Source organism: Antechinus flavipes, chromosome 3 (assembly GCF_016432865.1).
Source record: "Antechinus flavipes isolate AdamAnt ecotype Samford, QLD, Australia chromosome 3, AdamAnt_v2, whole genome shotgun sequence".
Taxonomy (NCBI): Eukaryota; Metazoa; Chordata; class Mammalia; order Dasyuromorphia; family Dasyuridae; genus Antechinus; species Antechinus flavipes.
The window spans coordinates 521,750,104-521,762,824 of NC_067400.1; the positions used below are offsets into that span (position 1 = coordinate 521,750,104).

A 12,721-nucleotide genomic window follows, 5' to 3' on the forward strand; every position below is an offset into this window, starting at 1 on the left:
ATTCATAGAAGTATTCAATTTAGAATCTTAGAATGCAGTGTCAGAGAAGTATACAATTTTAAAGCTTATGATATAGACTTTTTAAAGAATTCAATTTATAATTTAACAAGTATTCAATATGATAAATATTCAATTTAGATTATGAGAAATAGAATCTTAGAAATAAGCAATTTAGAATCACAGAAATATTCATGTAAAAATCTTGGAATGAAGAATCTCAGATGCTTTAGAATCATAGAATATAGAATCTTAAAAGCATGCCATTATATTAAACAGAATGCAGAATTCTCTTAATGTAAAATTTAAAATCTTAAAATATAGATTTGAGTACACAACTTAGAATCTTAGATGTATTGAATTACTATTTTTAGAATGCAAAATTTTAGAAGTATTTAGTTTGGAATCTTCAAATATAGAATTTTAGAGTATACAATTTAGAGTTTTTGCATTAAATATTTAGAAGTATTTAATTTAGAACATTAGAATGTAGACTAGGAAGTATACAAATTTTTAGGATCTCAGAATGCAGAATCTTAGTTGTACTTTAAAATAATGGAATATAAAATTTTAGAAATATTCAAGTAAGAACCATAGGATGCAGAATCTTAAAAGTATACAATTAAGATTCTTAGAATGCAAAATCTTTGAATATAAAAGTTTAGAGTATAAAATTTATAATCCTAGTATGTAGATTATAAGAAATATACAACTTAGAATTTAGAGTCTATGAAGTAAATAATTTATATTCTTAGAAGTTATAACTTAACATTCAAAGAATGGATTATCTTAGAAGTAAACAATTTAGAAAACAAGAATGTAAAATTCTGAGTTTTAGAATGTAGAATCTGAGGATATAATTATGAATTTTAGAAGAATTCAATCTGGAATCTTAGAATAAATTTGTATTGAATATGTACTGAATTTAGAATTTAGAATCCAAGAGTAAAGAATCTCAGAAATATTCAATTTAGAATATTGAAAGGTAATATCTGAGAGTATACCATTTAAAAATTTAAAACTATGCAATTTAGACTAGTAGAATAAAGAATCATGGATTTGTGCAATTTAGAATCATAAAATGAAGAATTTTAGAAGTACTAAATTAAGAATCTTAGAATTATGCAATTTAAATTCATGGAAGTATTCATTTAGATCTTCGACCATAGATATTAGAAGTGAAAAGTTTAGTCTCATAATGCAAAAAAAAAAAAAAAATTAGACATTTAATTTGAAATTTTAGCATTTAGAATCTTAGAAGTATTCAATTCAATTCAAAATACACTATTAGTTTTTTTAGACTGTAGAATCATAGAAGTATAAAATTTAGGATCTTGAGATATAGAATCTTTGAGTATTTGATTTAGAATTATAGAATATAAATAGTATAAATATTCAATCTAGAATCTTAGGATGCATAATTTTATCTATATACTACTTTCAAACACTACATGCAGAATCTTAGAAATATTCAATTAAGAATCACAGAATGCAGAATATTAAGAGTATATAGTTAAGATTTCATTGAAGTACAAAATTAATAGTTTTTAAAAGGTAGGATCTTAAAATATACAAATGGAAACTTAAACATTTAAACTCTTTGAAGAATGCAATTTAAAAATCTTAGAATGAAGGATCTTAGAAGTATTATATTTAGAATCACAGAAGAAACAACTTGGAGGTAAATAATCACAGGATACAGAAATTTGCATATCAAAATGTAAAATCTTAGAACAATTCAATTATGTATCTTAAAAGTATTCAATTTATAATATTAGAACAGGATCTTAGAACTCAATAATTTAGAATCTTAGAATGATCACTAAGATTTTTAGAATGCAAAACCACAGGAATATAAAATTAAAATCTGAAAAGTAGAAACTTTAAAGCAAACTATTTTTAATCTTAGAAAGTAAAATCTGAGTATTCAGTTTAGAATCTCAAATTAAAAAAAAAACACTTCAGGACACAATTTAGAATCCCAGAATTCAGAATCTTAGAAGTATAAAACTTAGAATATTAAAATGTGAAATCTTGGTAGTACATAATCTAGAATCTTAGAAGTTTCAATTTATATTCTTTCAATGTTAATTCTGTTAAGTATAAAATTTAGTGACTTAAAATGTGGAATCTTAGAGTATATTATTTATAAGCTTAGCATATAGATGCTTAGAATTATACAATTTAGTATCTTGGCCTATCTGATTGAGGATATCAGAATGCAGAATTTTAGGATTATTCAATTCAAACCAAATAAAACATTTTAGAGATAAAAAACCAGACTCTTAAGAATACAGAAATCACCACCTTAGAATGTAAATACTTGGAAGGATTCCATTATGATTCTTGGAAGGACTCAATTTAGAATCTTCGAATTCAGCTTCTTAAAAAAATTAAATTTAAAATGTAAGAAGCATTTCATTTAGAACACTAGGATGCAGAAACTTAGAAACAATAGATTTAGACTTAGAGACTAAAGAAGTTCAGGAGATAGTTTTAAAATTTAGAATTATAGAATGCAAGTTCTTAGATGTATTCAGTTAAGAATCATAAAATGCAGAATACTAAAATACGAAATCTTAGAAATTCAGATTAATAGAAGTATTCATTTAAGAATTCTAGATTGCAAAAACTTAGAAGTAAACAATTTAGAATCTTCAAAAGTTCAATTAAAATTCAGAAAAAGATTATTTAAAATCTTAAAATGTAGTTTTAGATATATATATATATACATACATATATATATATACATACATATATATATATAAGTAATTTAGAATCTGAGAATGTAGAATCTTAGAAGTATTCAATTAAGATTCATAGAATACAGGATGGTGGAAGTAAAAACATTAGAAAAATGCATAATCTTAGAGTACATAATTTAAATTGCCAACTTGGAGGCTGTTATAAATAAACAATTTAGAAGCTTAAAATGTAAGAATGAATGTAAGAAGAATACATTTAGAATCTTAGGAGGCAAAATCTTAGAAGTATTACATTTAAAATCTTAGAAGCACTCAATTATGAGTCTTAGAAATCTATTCTAAATATAATTTTAAGAATAATAGATTTCAAAGATATATTCAATTTAGACTTGTAGAGTGAAGATTTTTAGAAGCAAATAGTTTAGAATTCAAAATTTTGAGTTGTAGAATGTAGAAGCTTAGAAAGGTTTAATTATAAATCTTGGAAGGATTGAATTTAGTATCGTAATACATAGAATCTTAAGTGTAAACAATTTAGAATCTTAGAATGCAGATTCTTAGAAGCATCTTAGAAATATAAATTGAGAATACTAGAAATATTCAATTCAAAATCTTACAGTGCAGAAGTACTAAATTTAAAATCTTGGAATCTTTGGAATCTTAGAATGCAGTAATTTAGAAGTATACAATTTACAATCTTAGAAGGCAAATCCTTTAAACTAAATGATAGTTCAAATCATTAAACTATATGATTTAGATTCATAGAAAGTAGAATTTTAGGATCATAAAATTTGGTATCATAGATGTATTCAATTTTGTATCTTAGACTGCAAAATCTTAGAAATAAAAAATTTAGGATTTTAGAATCCAAAAAATTTAGATGCATTAGAATCTTAGAATTTATTATAACATATAATCTTAGAATATTATATAACATAATCTTAGAAATATTCAATTTAGAATATAGAATGCATAGTCTCTAAAGTATGACATTTTGAATATTAGAATGTAAAATTTAGAATACAATTTAGAATCTTAGAGGGATTTAATATAAAATCTTAGAATGCTGAATCCTGTAATATAGAATATTAGAACAGACAATTTATCATCATAGAACTATTCAATTTAGAATCTTAGAAGGCAAAATCTCAGCGGAATATAGCTTATCTTAGAATGTAACAAATATGTAATTTATAGAATGTAGAATTTTAGAAATATTCAGTTTTAAACCTGATAATTTAAAATCTTAGAAGTAAACAATTTAGAGTAGGATTGGTTGAATTCTGGCCTGCTGCCTGTTTTTGTACTGCCAGCAAGTTAAGGATATTTTTTTTTTTACATTTTAAAATACAATAAAACTTTATTCAAAGATTAAAAACCATTGTCAGCTTGCCTTGCTGGCTGTACAAAAATAGGCTGCCAGTAGTTTTCCAACCCCTGATTCTTAGAATGGAAAAATATAGAAGCATACAATTAAGAATCTTAGAATTATATAATTTAGCTTCTTATAATGTAGAAACTTTAAAGCATTCAATTCAAAGTCTGAGGATTCCATTTAGATTTATAGAACACAGAATCTTAGAAGTAATTTTAAATTATAGAATGATGGATCTTGAATACTTCTTAGATTCTACATACTAAGAGTGATATTCTATAATATCATTCTTAGTATGTAGAATCTAAGAAGTATTCAAGAGTAGAATATCACTCTTAGTATGTAGAATCTAAGAAGTATTCAATTAAAAACTTAGAATGCAGAATCTTAGTGATATTAAAATTTGATTAGAATTAATTTAAAATTTTAGGATACATAATCTAAGAAGTAGATAATTTAGAATAATACAGTGTAGAATATAAGAAGTATATACAATTTAGATAGAATCTGAGAAATATTCAATTTAGTATCTCAAAATGAAGTATCTCAAAATTTAGAATATTACAAAGTAGAGTGTGAGAAAAATACTGCTTACTATCTCAAAATATAGAAAATTAGAATCCTAGGATACAAAATCTTTCTATTCAATTTAGAATTTTAAGATGCAAAATATTAGAAATATATAATTTGGAATCTTAGAATTTGTACTATTAGAATGCATGTTACAAGTAAACAAATTGAAATATTAAAATATAGAATCTTAGAAGTATTCAATTTAGAATATCAGAAAATAGGATCACAGAATTCAAATTAGAATCTTAAAAAGTAAATCTGAGAAATGTAAATTTAGAAAACTTAATAGAGAATATTTGAATGTACAATGTTAGAAATCTGTAACTTATGTAAATTTTTAAAAGTATAAAATTTCGCTTTTTAGAATGTAGAATCTTAGAAATACAAAATTTAGAATTCTCGAAGTATACAATTTAGAATGATAGAATGTAGAGTCTGAGATTTATATAATTTAGAATCTTAGAAATATCCAATTTAAAATACTGGAACACAGAATTAAAATATTCAGATTAGACTCTTAGAATTCAAAATCTTAGAAGAATGCCATTTGGAATCCTTGAATTTAGAAACTTTGAATTATATAATTTAGAATACTGAAATGTAAAACTTGTACTAAATTCAGAATGTAGACTTTTAGAATTAAGCAATTTAGAATGTTATAATGAAGCATCAGAGAAGTCTTAACTTCAATTTGTTGATATGTTGGAACTCTTTTGGAAGTGATACAATTTAGAATCTTATACAATTTGCATCTTTTCGTGCAAATAATTTAGAAACTTGGAATGCTGAGTCTTAGCAATATATAACTAACAGATCTTTAGCAGCACTGTGCTGGTAAATGTTCAATAATAGACTGGGGGTGGGGGTGGGGAAGGATGTAATTGTGCAAGACATATTTTTAAATTTAATCTGCATTCTTAACACTTTCCCCATTACTCTCTTAAGTGGAGATAATCAACAATACAATAAATCAAGCCTAGATGAGGAAACTGAAGCACAGAGAGATGAAGTGAATTTCACCCAGCTGGTAAGTAAGAAGTCATATCTGGATTCAGGTCTTCTTGACTCCATGCCCAGAACTTTATTCAGTCCAGCACCTAGAATGTAGGATCTTAGGGAAAAAGAATTCAGATTGGAGACTTTTAGAAACACAGACTCCCAGAGTCTTGACCTGGAGGGTATCTAGTACAAATGTTCTCAATAGTGTAGGAAAGTTTTCTGGATAGAAGGATCACTACACAGCTCTGTGGAACAATACCAATGGCTACCCTAGCTTTTGCACATAGCTTTTCTCCCCAGTAGATTCACTATACATGCATTTATTGAATGAACTACTCTGTGGGGTTACTGTGGGGCCCGAAGGGTCTGAGCCGTGCCTCCCCCTCTGACCAGAGTATCTCCGGACTCTCACTATACCTTTGATGATGTCTGCATCCTCCAGGGGCAGTTTCCACAATAGCTTGTACTTGCTGGCTATGTCAATGACGCTGGCGGCCGTATAGCTACAGAGAGAAGAAGGTCTGAATGAGTGATGGGGCCAGAAGGACAGAGTACCCAGCATCAGCTCAGATCTGACTCAAAGAAAGTCAGAGCTGGAAAGGGTGTTGGAAAATAGATGTTAGAGCTAGAAGGGACTTTTAGAATGATGTCTTCATACTTTCATTTACAGATAGGAAAAATGAGACCCAGAAAGAAATTGGGACATTTCCTAAGTAACACAGAGGGTTTATGGAAGAATTGGGACTAGAAAACTGATGTGTGGACTCTTAGGCCAGATTACTCTTCATTATTCCCCCAGGAGAGACAGGGAAACTGGGAAGGTCCCGAGAATTAGGCCAACAGAAACTAGAAGACAGTCTGAAATCCCGGGGTGCAGGAATGGGCTTCCCTTCACATATTTAGCTTAAGATTAAAGCTCTTCTTCTTTCAATGGTATCTCTTCCATGAAGCCTTCCCTGGGTACTGCAATGAAAGTGGTCTCTCCCTTTCCCCTTTACTCTCAGTTCTTGACCTAAAATCTTCTTGTTTCTTTCTCATATTATAGTTCAATATATATATATAGTTCAAAAGTTTTTGTCCTTCCCTCTGAGCAGAGGTTCTGTTTGGGTCTGTTTGGATCCCTCTTAGAATCATATTTTAAGATAATTTAAGGAAATGAGAAACTTTAATCAGAGTGGAGAATAAAGATATATTTTTTTAAAATTTAAGTTCATGGACTCCCTGAAATCTATCTATCTCTTTATCCCTTGGTCTATGCACTTCAATAGTGAAGAATTCTTGGATTAAGGTATCCTTGAAAATAGGGGTAATGAGTTGAAAAATGAATGAATAATTCCCAGAATCCCAGATCACACAGGAAGAAGGCAGAAAAAACAGGACAGATGGGGTGGGGGTGAGGGGTGGTGGCCTTGGCCTGAGAGCTCTGGTGTGGGCTGGTGGAGCCTTGCCCCTGCCCCTGCCCCTGTCCCTGCCCCAAGTCTCCTCCATTACTCACAGACTCATGGAACTTCTCCGCAGGGAGCCGGATTTCCGCTTCAGGGTGGTACAGACCAGGAGGTCACTGAAGAGGAAGAGAGATCTGTCCTTCTTGCCACCAACAGCCTTCTGCAGAAGAGGGAGACAGAGTTCAGGCTTGGCTCCTAAGGGAGAGGAGTCATGAGAGACAGTGCAGTGGGAAGGACCCTAAGCCTAGAGAGAGAAGATTGGGAATCTTCCCCGAGCTGAGTCACCATCTTGTGCTATAGCCTCAAACAAGCCCATTTCCCCTCTGAGTTTCAGCACCCTCCCTTATGATAACCCCTGCCTCCCTCACTAGTTAGGAGTGACAAAGAAGCGGCATTAGGTTCAGCAAAGAATACTGGAATGGGAGAGCCCTGGCTTTGGGCTGTAGGTGACTTTGGACATCATCTGGGTCCCCTCTCCCCCACTGCTCGGCTGTAAAAATGGAGAGGTTGGACTGGTTTGTTTTTAGGGGCTCTTTTAGCCCTAAAAGTATGTGAGTGTATAAAGTTTATGAGAGGGGCTTCACACTACAAAATAAGGTACCCATCTGAGGTACTTGGTCATACCTTTCCCTAATTGAAGATCAGGTATCATCATTGCTGGCCCTCCTCCAGTCCCCACCTGAATCATGACATGGAGTGCCCTCCCTCTCTGAACATTATGGACATTCCTAACTATTAGAAAGTTTTAGGACTCAGAGCTATGATTTGCCCTGATCTGACTTCTCCCCAAGGTGCCTAATTCTTCCCTTTGGGGTCACACCTTTGTCTTTTCCCACGAGAGTCTTTCAGATATTAAGAATTAACTAGAGGCAGTTAGATGGAAGAGTCCTGGGTTTTGGATTGGGAAGATCTGAGTTCAAATATGGCTTTAGAAACTTAATGAGTCTGTAACTCTAGTGAACTCATTTAGAACTGACTCATTTCCTCATCTGTAAAATTAATAGCACTTACCTTATCTCTTAGGATTGTTGTGAGAATCAAATGAAATCATATTTGTAGAACATCTTGCAAACATTAGCGCTCCATACTAATGGAATTATTAATAATAATAATAACTCACATTTACAAATTCCTTTAAGGTTTACAAAGTGCTCTTTTTCAAATATCTCATTTGATCCTTACAACAACCTTGGGAGATATTATTATTATCTCTTTTTTATAGAGAAGGAAACTGAGGTCCAAGATCATACAGCTAAAATCTATGAAGCAGAATTTGAATTCCATTCTTCTTGACTCCAGGTTCGCTAAGCTACATCTCTTCCTTATTATAAATCAGTTATTTTATCCACACTCACCCTTCTTTGGTTCTTTTTTTCTCTTTCCTCCAGCCTGAATAGCCCTACTTTTCCTATACTGCCTTACTGTAAGGATGTCACTCTTGGAAGAAACCTTCAATCTTCCATTTTTACTGAGAGGAAAAGCTCAGACTCAAAGTGAGGGAGAAACTATGCAAAGACACAGACTCAGGCCTTTGGCATTTGCCAGAGTATATGCCCTCCAAAGACCAAAGCATCTTTACCTCTTCCAGCAATGGGTTGGACACACAGTGGCCATTTAATGAATAATTGTTAATGTGCTCAAACAGGAGACTGTTTAATTCTCTCATCTTTATATCTCTCCAAGTGTTGAACATAAGAACTGGCCTACAGAAGATACTTTTAAAAAGTTTGTTGAATTGAATTAATAGATGACAGTGTCCCCATTTCCAAGGATATTCATATTTTAATGAGGACTTTTAAAAACTCCAAAGCCTTCAAAAGAATCCACTTCTTATGGTGGAACCCAAGTTATAAGAATGGGCAGGAAGGAGATTAAGAAAGACAGAGGGAGATGCTGGAGTCCAGGACTAACAGCATGTGTGCAGATAAAAAGGTTCTGCTTCCCATTCATAAAGGAGGAGAAGCTGGGGATGAGGGTCTGGGTGTGATAGGGGCTAATTCTTCTCTCTTTGGTGGGAATGAATGGAAAATGGGAAAGCTTGAGGGAGGGAAGTTAAGCTGGATCTTACCACCTCCACAACCATCTCCTGCCTCAGGAACCTCCTCAGTGGGGCCTGGAGCTGTAGGTAAAAAGAGATAGGGGTCAGAGGTATCTAGTGCCAGAGTCAGCCAGTCTTAAGTGACTTTGAGGAGACAAGTGTGAACTTCTTCCCATTTTTTTGCTTCTAGAGCAGGACAGAAGCCCTGGGTTCCTTGACCCTAGGATTTCTAGATGGCCCCATGATCCTATCCTCCATATCCCATCCTGTGAAGAAGTGTGATTGTTAGGGGTTTCCTTCATTCTTTCTGCACAAGTCTGCTTACTCTCCTCTGCTCAAAATCTGTCCGTGGCTACCCACTGCCTCTAGAATAAAGTTCAGGTTTTTGTTCTTGGGATTTGAGGCTTTCTACACCCTATGCAGCCTCTATTTTTCTGGGCTTATCTCATTTTACTATCTCTAAGAAAACTAGAAGACTGCCTAGAATTCCCTCCATCTCTTTCTCTTACTCATCCTTTAAAACTCAAGTTAAATGCTTCTTCCTCCAGGAAGACTTTCCTGATCTCCCTGCTGGATGAGTGAATTGTAGGGGAATGCTGCATTTTTCTTCTATGATTCCAGTTTTCTGAGTTTGTGTCTTTGCCCCTATTAGGTAGTAGGCCCTAAAAGAGCAGGGACTGTTTCTTTGCTAAAATGTCCATCTCTTTCAGTCCTAATGTGGGCTTTCCAATCCACAAGGATTTATTCTGTGTTACTACATGCTGGGCTATAGACATATGTGGCAGCTAGTTGATGAATGATCATTAATTGAATTTTTAAATATTATATTATTTTACCTAGCCTGTGTAATTTTTGTTGTTGTTGCTGCATCATGAGCTGTAGAGGACAGTGGATAAAAATGTGGTAGGTAAAAGAATGGCTGCCAAGAGCTTCCAATGCAAATTTGCAAGAAGGAATTTTAATGTTGTTGTTATTCAGTCATTTTAGTTGTGTCCGACTCTTTTAGAGCAGGGGTGGGGAATCTTTTTTCTGCCAAGAGCCATTTGGATATTTATGACATCATTCATGGGCCATATAAAATTACTAACGTAGACCTCAAACAATAGGAAGTTATTGTACCTAGCCCATCATCACCTGAGATAGCCTTAGCAAATGATTTCACAGATATGGCCTGTGGACTGGATGTTCCCCACTCCTGTTTTAGGGAACAGTCCAAAGTATAACATATCAGATGGCTTGCTATCTTGGGGAGAGGGGAGGTAAGAGATGGAGGGAGAAAAAATATGGAACTCAAAAGCTTACAAAAATGAATGTTGAAAATTATCTTTATATGTAATTGGAAAAATGAAATACTACCAAGTAATTTTAAAGAAGAGATATGGAGACAGAGACAGAAAGAGAAGAGAGAGAGAGTGAGAGGAAGGGGGGCGGGGAGAGAGAAAGAGAGAGAGAGAGAGAGAGAGAGAGAGAGAGAGAGAGAGAGAGAGAGAGAGAGAGAGAGAAAGAGAGAGAGAGAGAGAAAGAAAGAGAAAGAGAGAAAGAGAGAGAGAGAGAAAGAGAGAAAGAGAGAGAGAGAGAGAGAGAGAGAGAGAGAGAGAGAGAGAGAGAGAGAGAGAGAGAGAAAGAGGAGATGGAGGGAGAGAATAGTAGAGAGGGACAGCATTTGTGGAGATGAGTGTCAACCATCAGTGCAGGTGACCCAGGAAAATTCTGGTCACCCAGATCCTTAGTGTTGTCAAACAGGACTATATCAAAAATGGCTATAGTTTTATTAGTGGAAATGGCTTTTAGGAAGCATCATCATCTGTTTTGCCAATATATACTATTGTTTTGGAATATACCCTATTGATATGGAAAGGACCAAGGGTCCTTTAGAGCTGAAACTTCCTATATATGTTGTCATCCCCACAGGAATGGAAACAGGGCTGCTAAACTGAGTACTGATTTGTGTGAATAGTTAATCCGTGTTCTGATTATTCAGATATATACTACATATTTCCAATAGCATGAGACCAATTTTAGATAATTATAACTTTGAATAGTATAAATTCAAATATATATGAACATATTCCAAGATTCATTATTCTCACTAATCAAGATCTAGCTGTAATCCCAGAGCTTAGTACAATGCTTTATACAAAGTAAACACTTAATAAATACTTTGTTATTTATTTATTCATTCATTCAAGAATTGCACAAGTGCACCAATTGCACATGGTATTGAAAAGTCATATCATAGTATAACCTGGATTATGTAAAATAAGCTAGCTGATTTAATAATTTATGATATACTATATTATGTTATTATATATATTATGTCACATATTATAACCTATTGATATATTCTATCTCCTTTAGTGTATTAAAAGAGTCTGGAGAGCAGGGATTGTGTTTTATTTAATTTGTGATTTTTCTATTACTGAATCCAGGATATGTACTGAGTAAATGGTTTGGGAATCAATAAAAGGTTGAGGGAACTTCCTGGAGTGAGAGTTTTCATCTGGCTTTTCTTTCTTTCTGCTTCCCCCATTCCCCCCAAGGTCCATCCCAAAGGTTCCCCGGGCCTGCCCACCCCCTACCCCAGAGTTCCTCGTGCCCTCTCTGGAGTTCTGTCAGGGCCCGCCTTCCTCCCCTCCTCCTCCCATCCCCCAGGTCCCCCATACATCTTCCATGCCCTCGATGTGGGCCTCGATCTCCAGCAGCACTCGGGCATGTCTCTCCACCTCTTCTGCATTCTTCATGCCCTTGTTAATTTTCTCAGCCACTTGCTTGATGTTCCGATGGGCGTCGATCAGGAACGGCCGGTCAGGGTGGTCCTCGGGGGTGTGTTTCAGGAGGTCCTTTTAGGGGAACAGGAGACATGAGAAGCTTCAGCTTGGGAGAGAAGCCCCCTTCCCATGTTCAGACTTACCAGGGCATGAGAGGGACTATGGGTGACACCAGGAAGAACTTTTCCCAGCCCAGATCAGGCCTGGAGACAAGGACTCTTCCACCTCTGCTGTTTATGCCCATGTGCCATGAAGCAAGACACTTATCTCTCGGTCTTCTCATCCGCAAAATGGATGCATTGGACTAGATTGTCTTAAAAGTCCTTCCCAGCTCTAAATTTTACGATCCTGTAATTCTCTTATGGGCACACATGCTCAATACTTGCTGGAACTGGGGCAGATGGTGCCTCAAATGGTTAGTATTCACTAAGACAAGAGATGATATAGGGTGATAGAAAGAGCCCCGGTCCCTGGGACAAATCTGGGATTTGGTCCTGACTCTATCACCTATTTAGGGATGAGGTAGCCCTGGTAAAATCCTTCCCATCTCTGAACTTCAGTTTCCTTCTCTGGAAAATGGAATAATTAATATCTGTATTAGTTACCTCATAGAGTTATAAAACTTCATGGCTTACAGATATGTGAATTATTACAAAAGTCTGACCCTAGCTTCCTGATGCAAATGAAGTTCAAGCTTCCTTCTGGGATCCCAGATAGAATTCTGTTGGAAAGACACTGGTCTGGATGGTCAGGGTAGTCTAGTAAATGTGGGAACTATGAATAGATTTTTTTCTATGTGCTTTCATTTTCTTTCCTTTTTT

At 34.1% G+C, this 12,721-nt stretch overlaps 1 protein-coding gene across 2 annotated transcripts in view; it reads right to left on the reverse strand.

Annotated features, from left to right (window-relative positions):
- The window catches only part of ARHGEF17 (Rho guanine nucleotide exchange factor 17), a 146,782-nt gene that overhangs the window by 22,521 nt on the left and 111,540 nt on the right, over positions 1 to 12,721 (reverse strand). Inside the window, exons 6-9 of one of the 2 annotated variants that reach the window (XM_051987164.1) lie at positions 11,796 to 11,972; positions 9,166 to 9,213; positions 7,145 to 7,254; positions 6,067 to 6,152 (exon numbers count right to left, since the gene is read on the reverse strand). In XM_051987164.1, the coding sequence (XP_051843124.1) occupies positions 6,067 to 6,152; positions 7,145 to 7,254; positions 9,166 to 9,213; positions 11,796 to 11,972 (421 nt within the window). Of the gene's footprint in view, positions 1 to 6,066; positions 6,153 to 7,144; positions 7,255 to 9,162; positions 9,214 to 11,795; positions 11,973 to 12,721 lie in introns of both variants that reach the window. The other variant, XM_051987163.1, reaches the window with a different exon arrangement.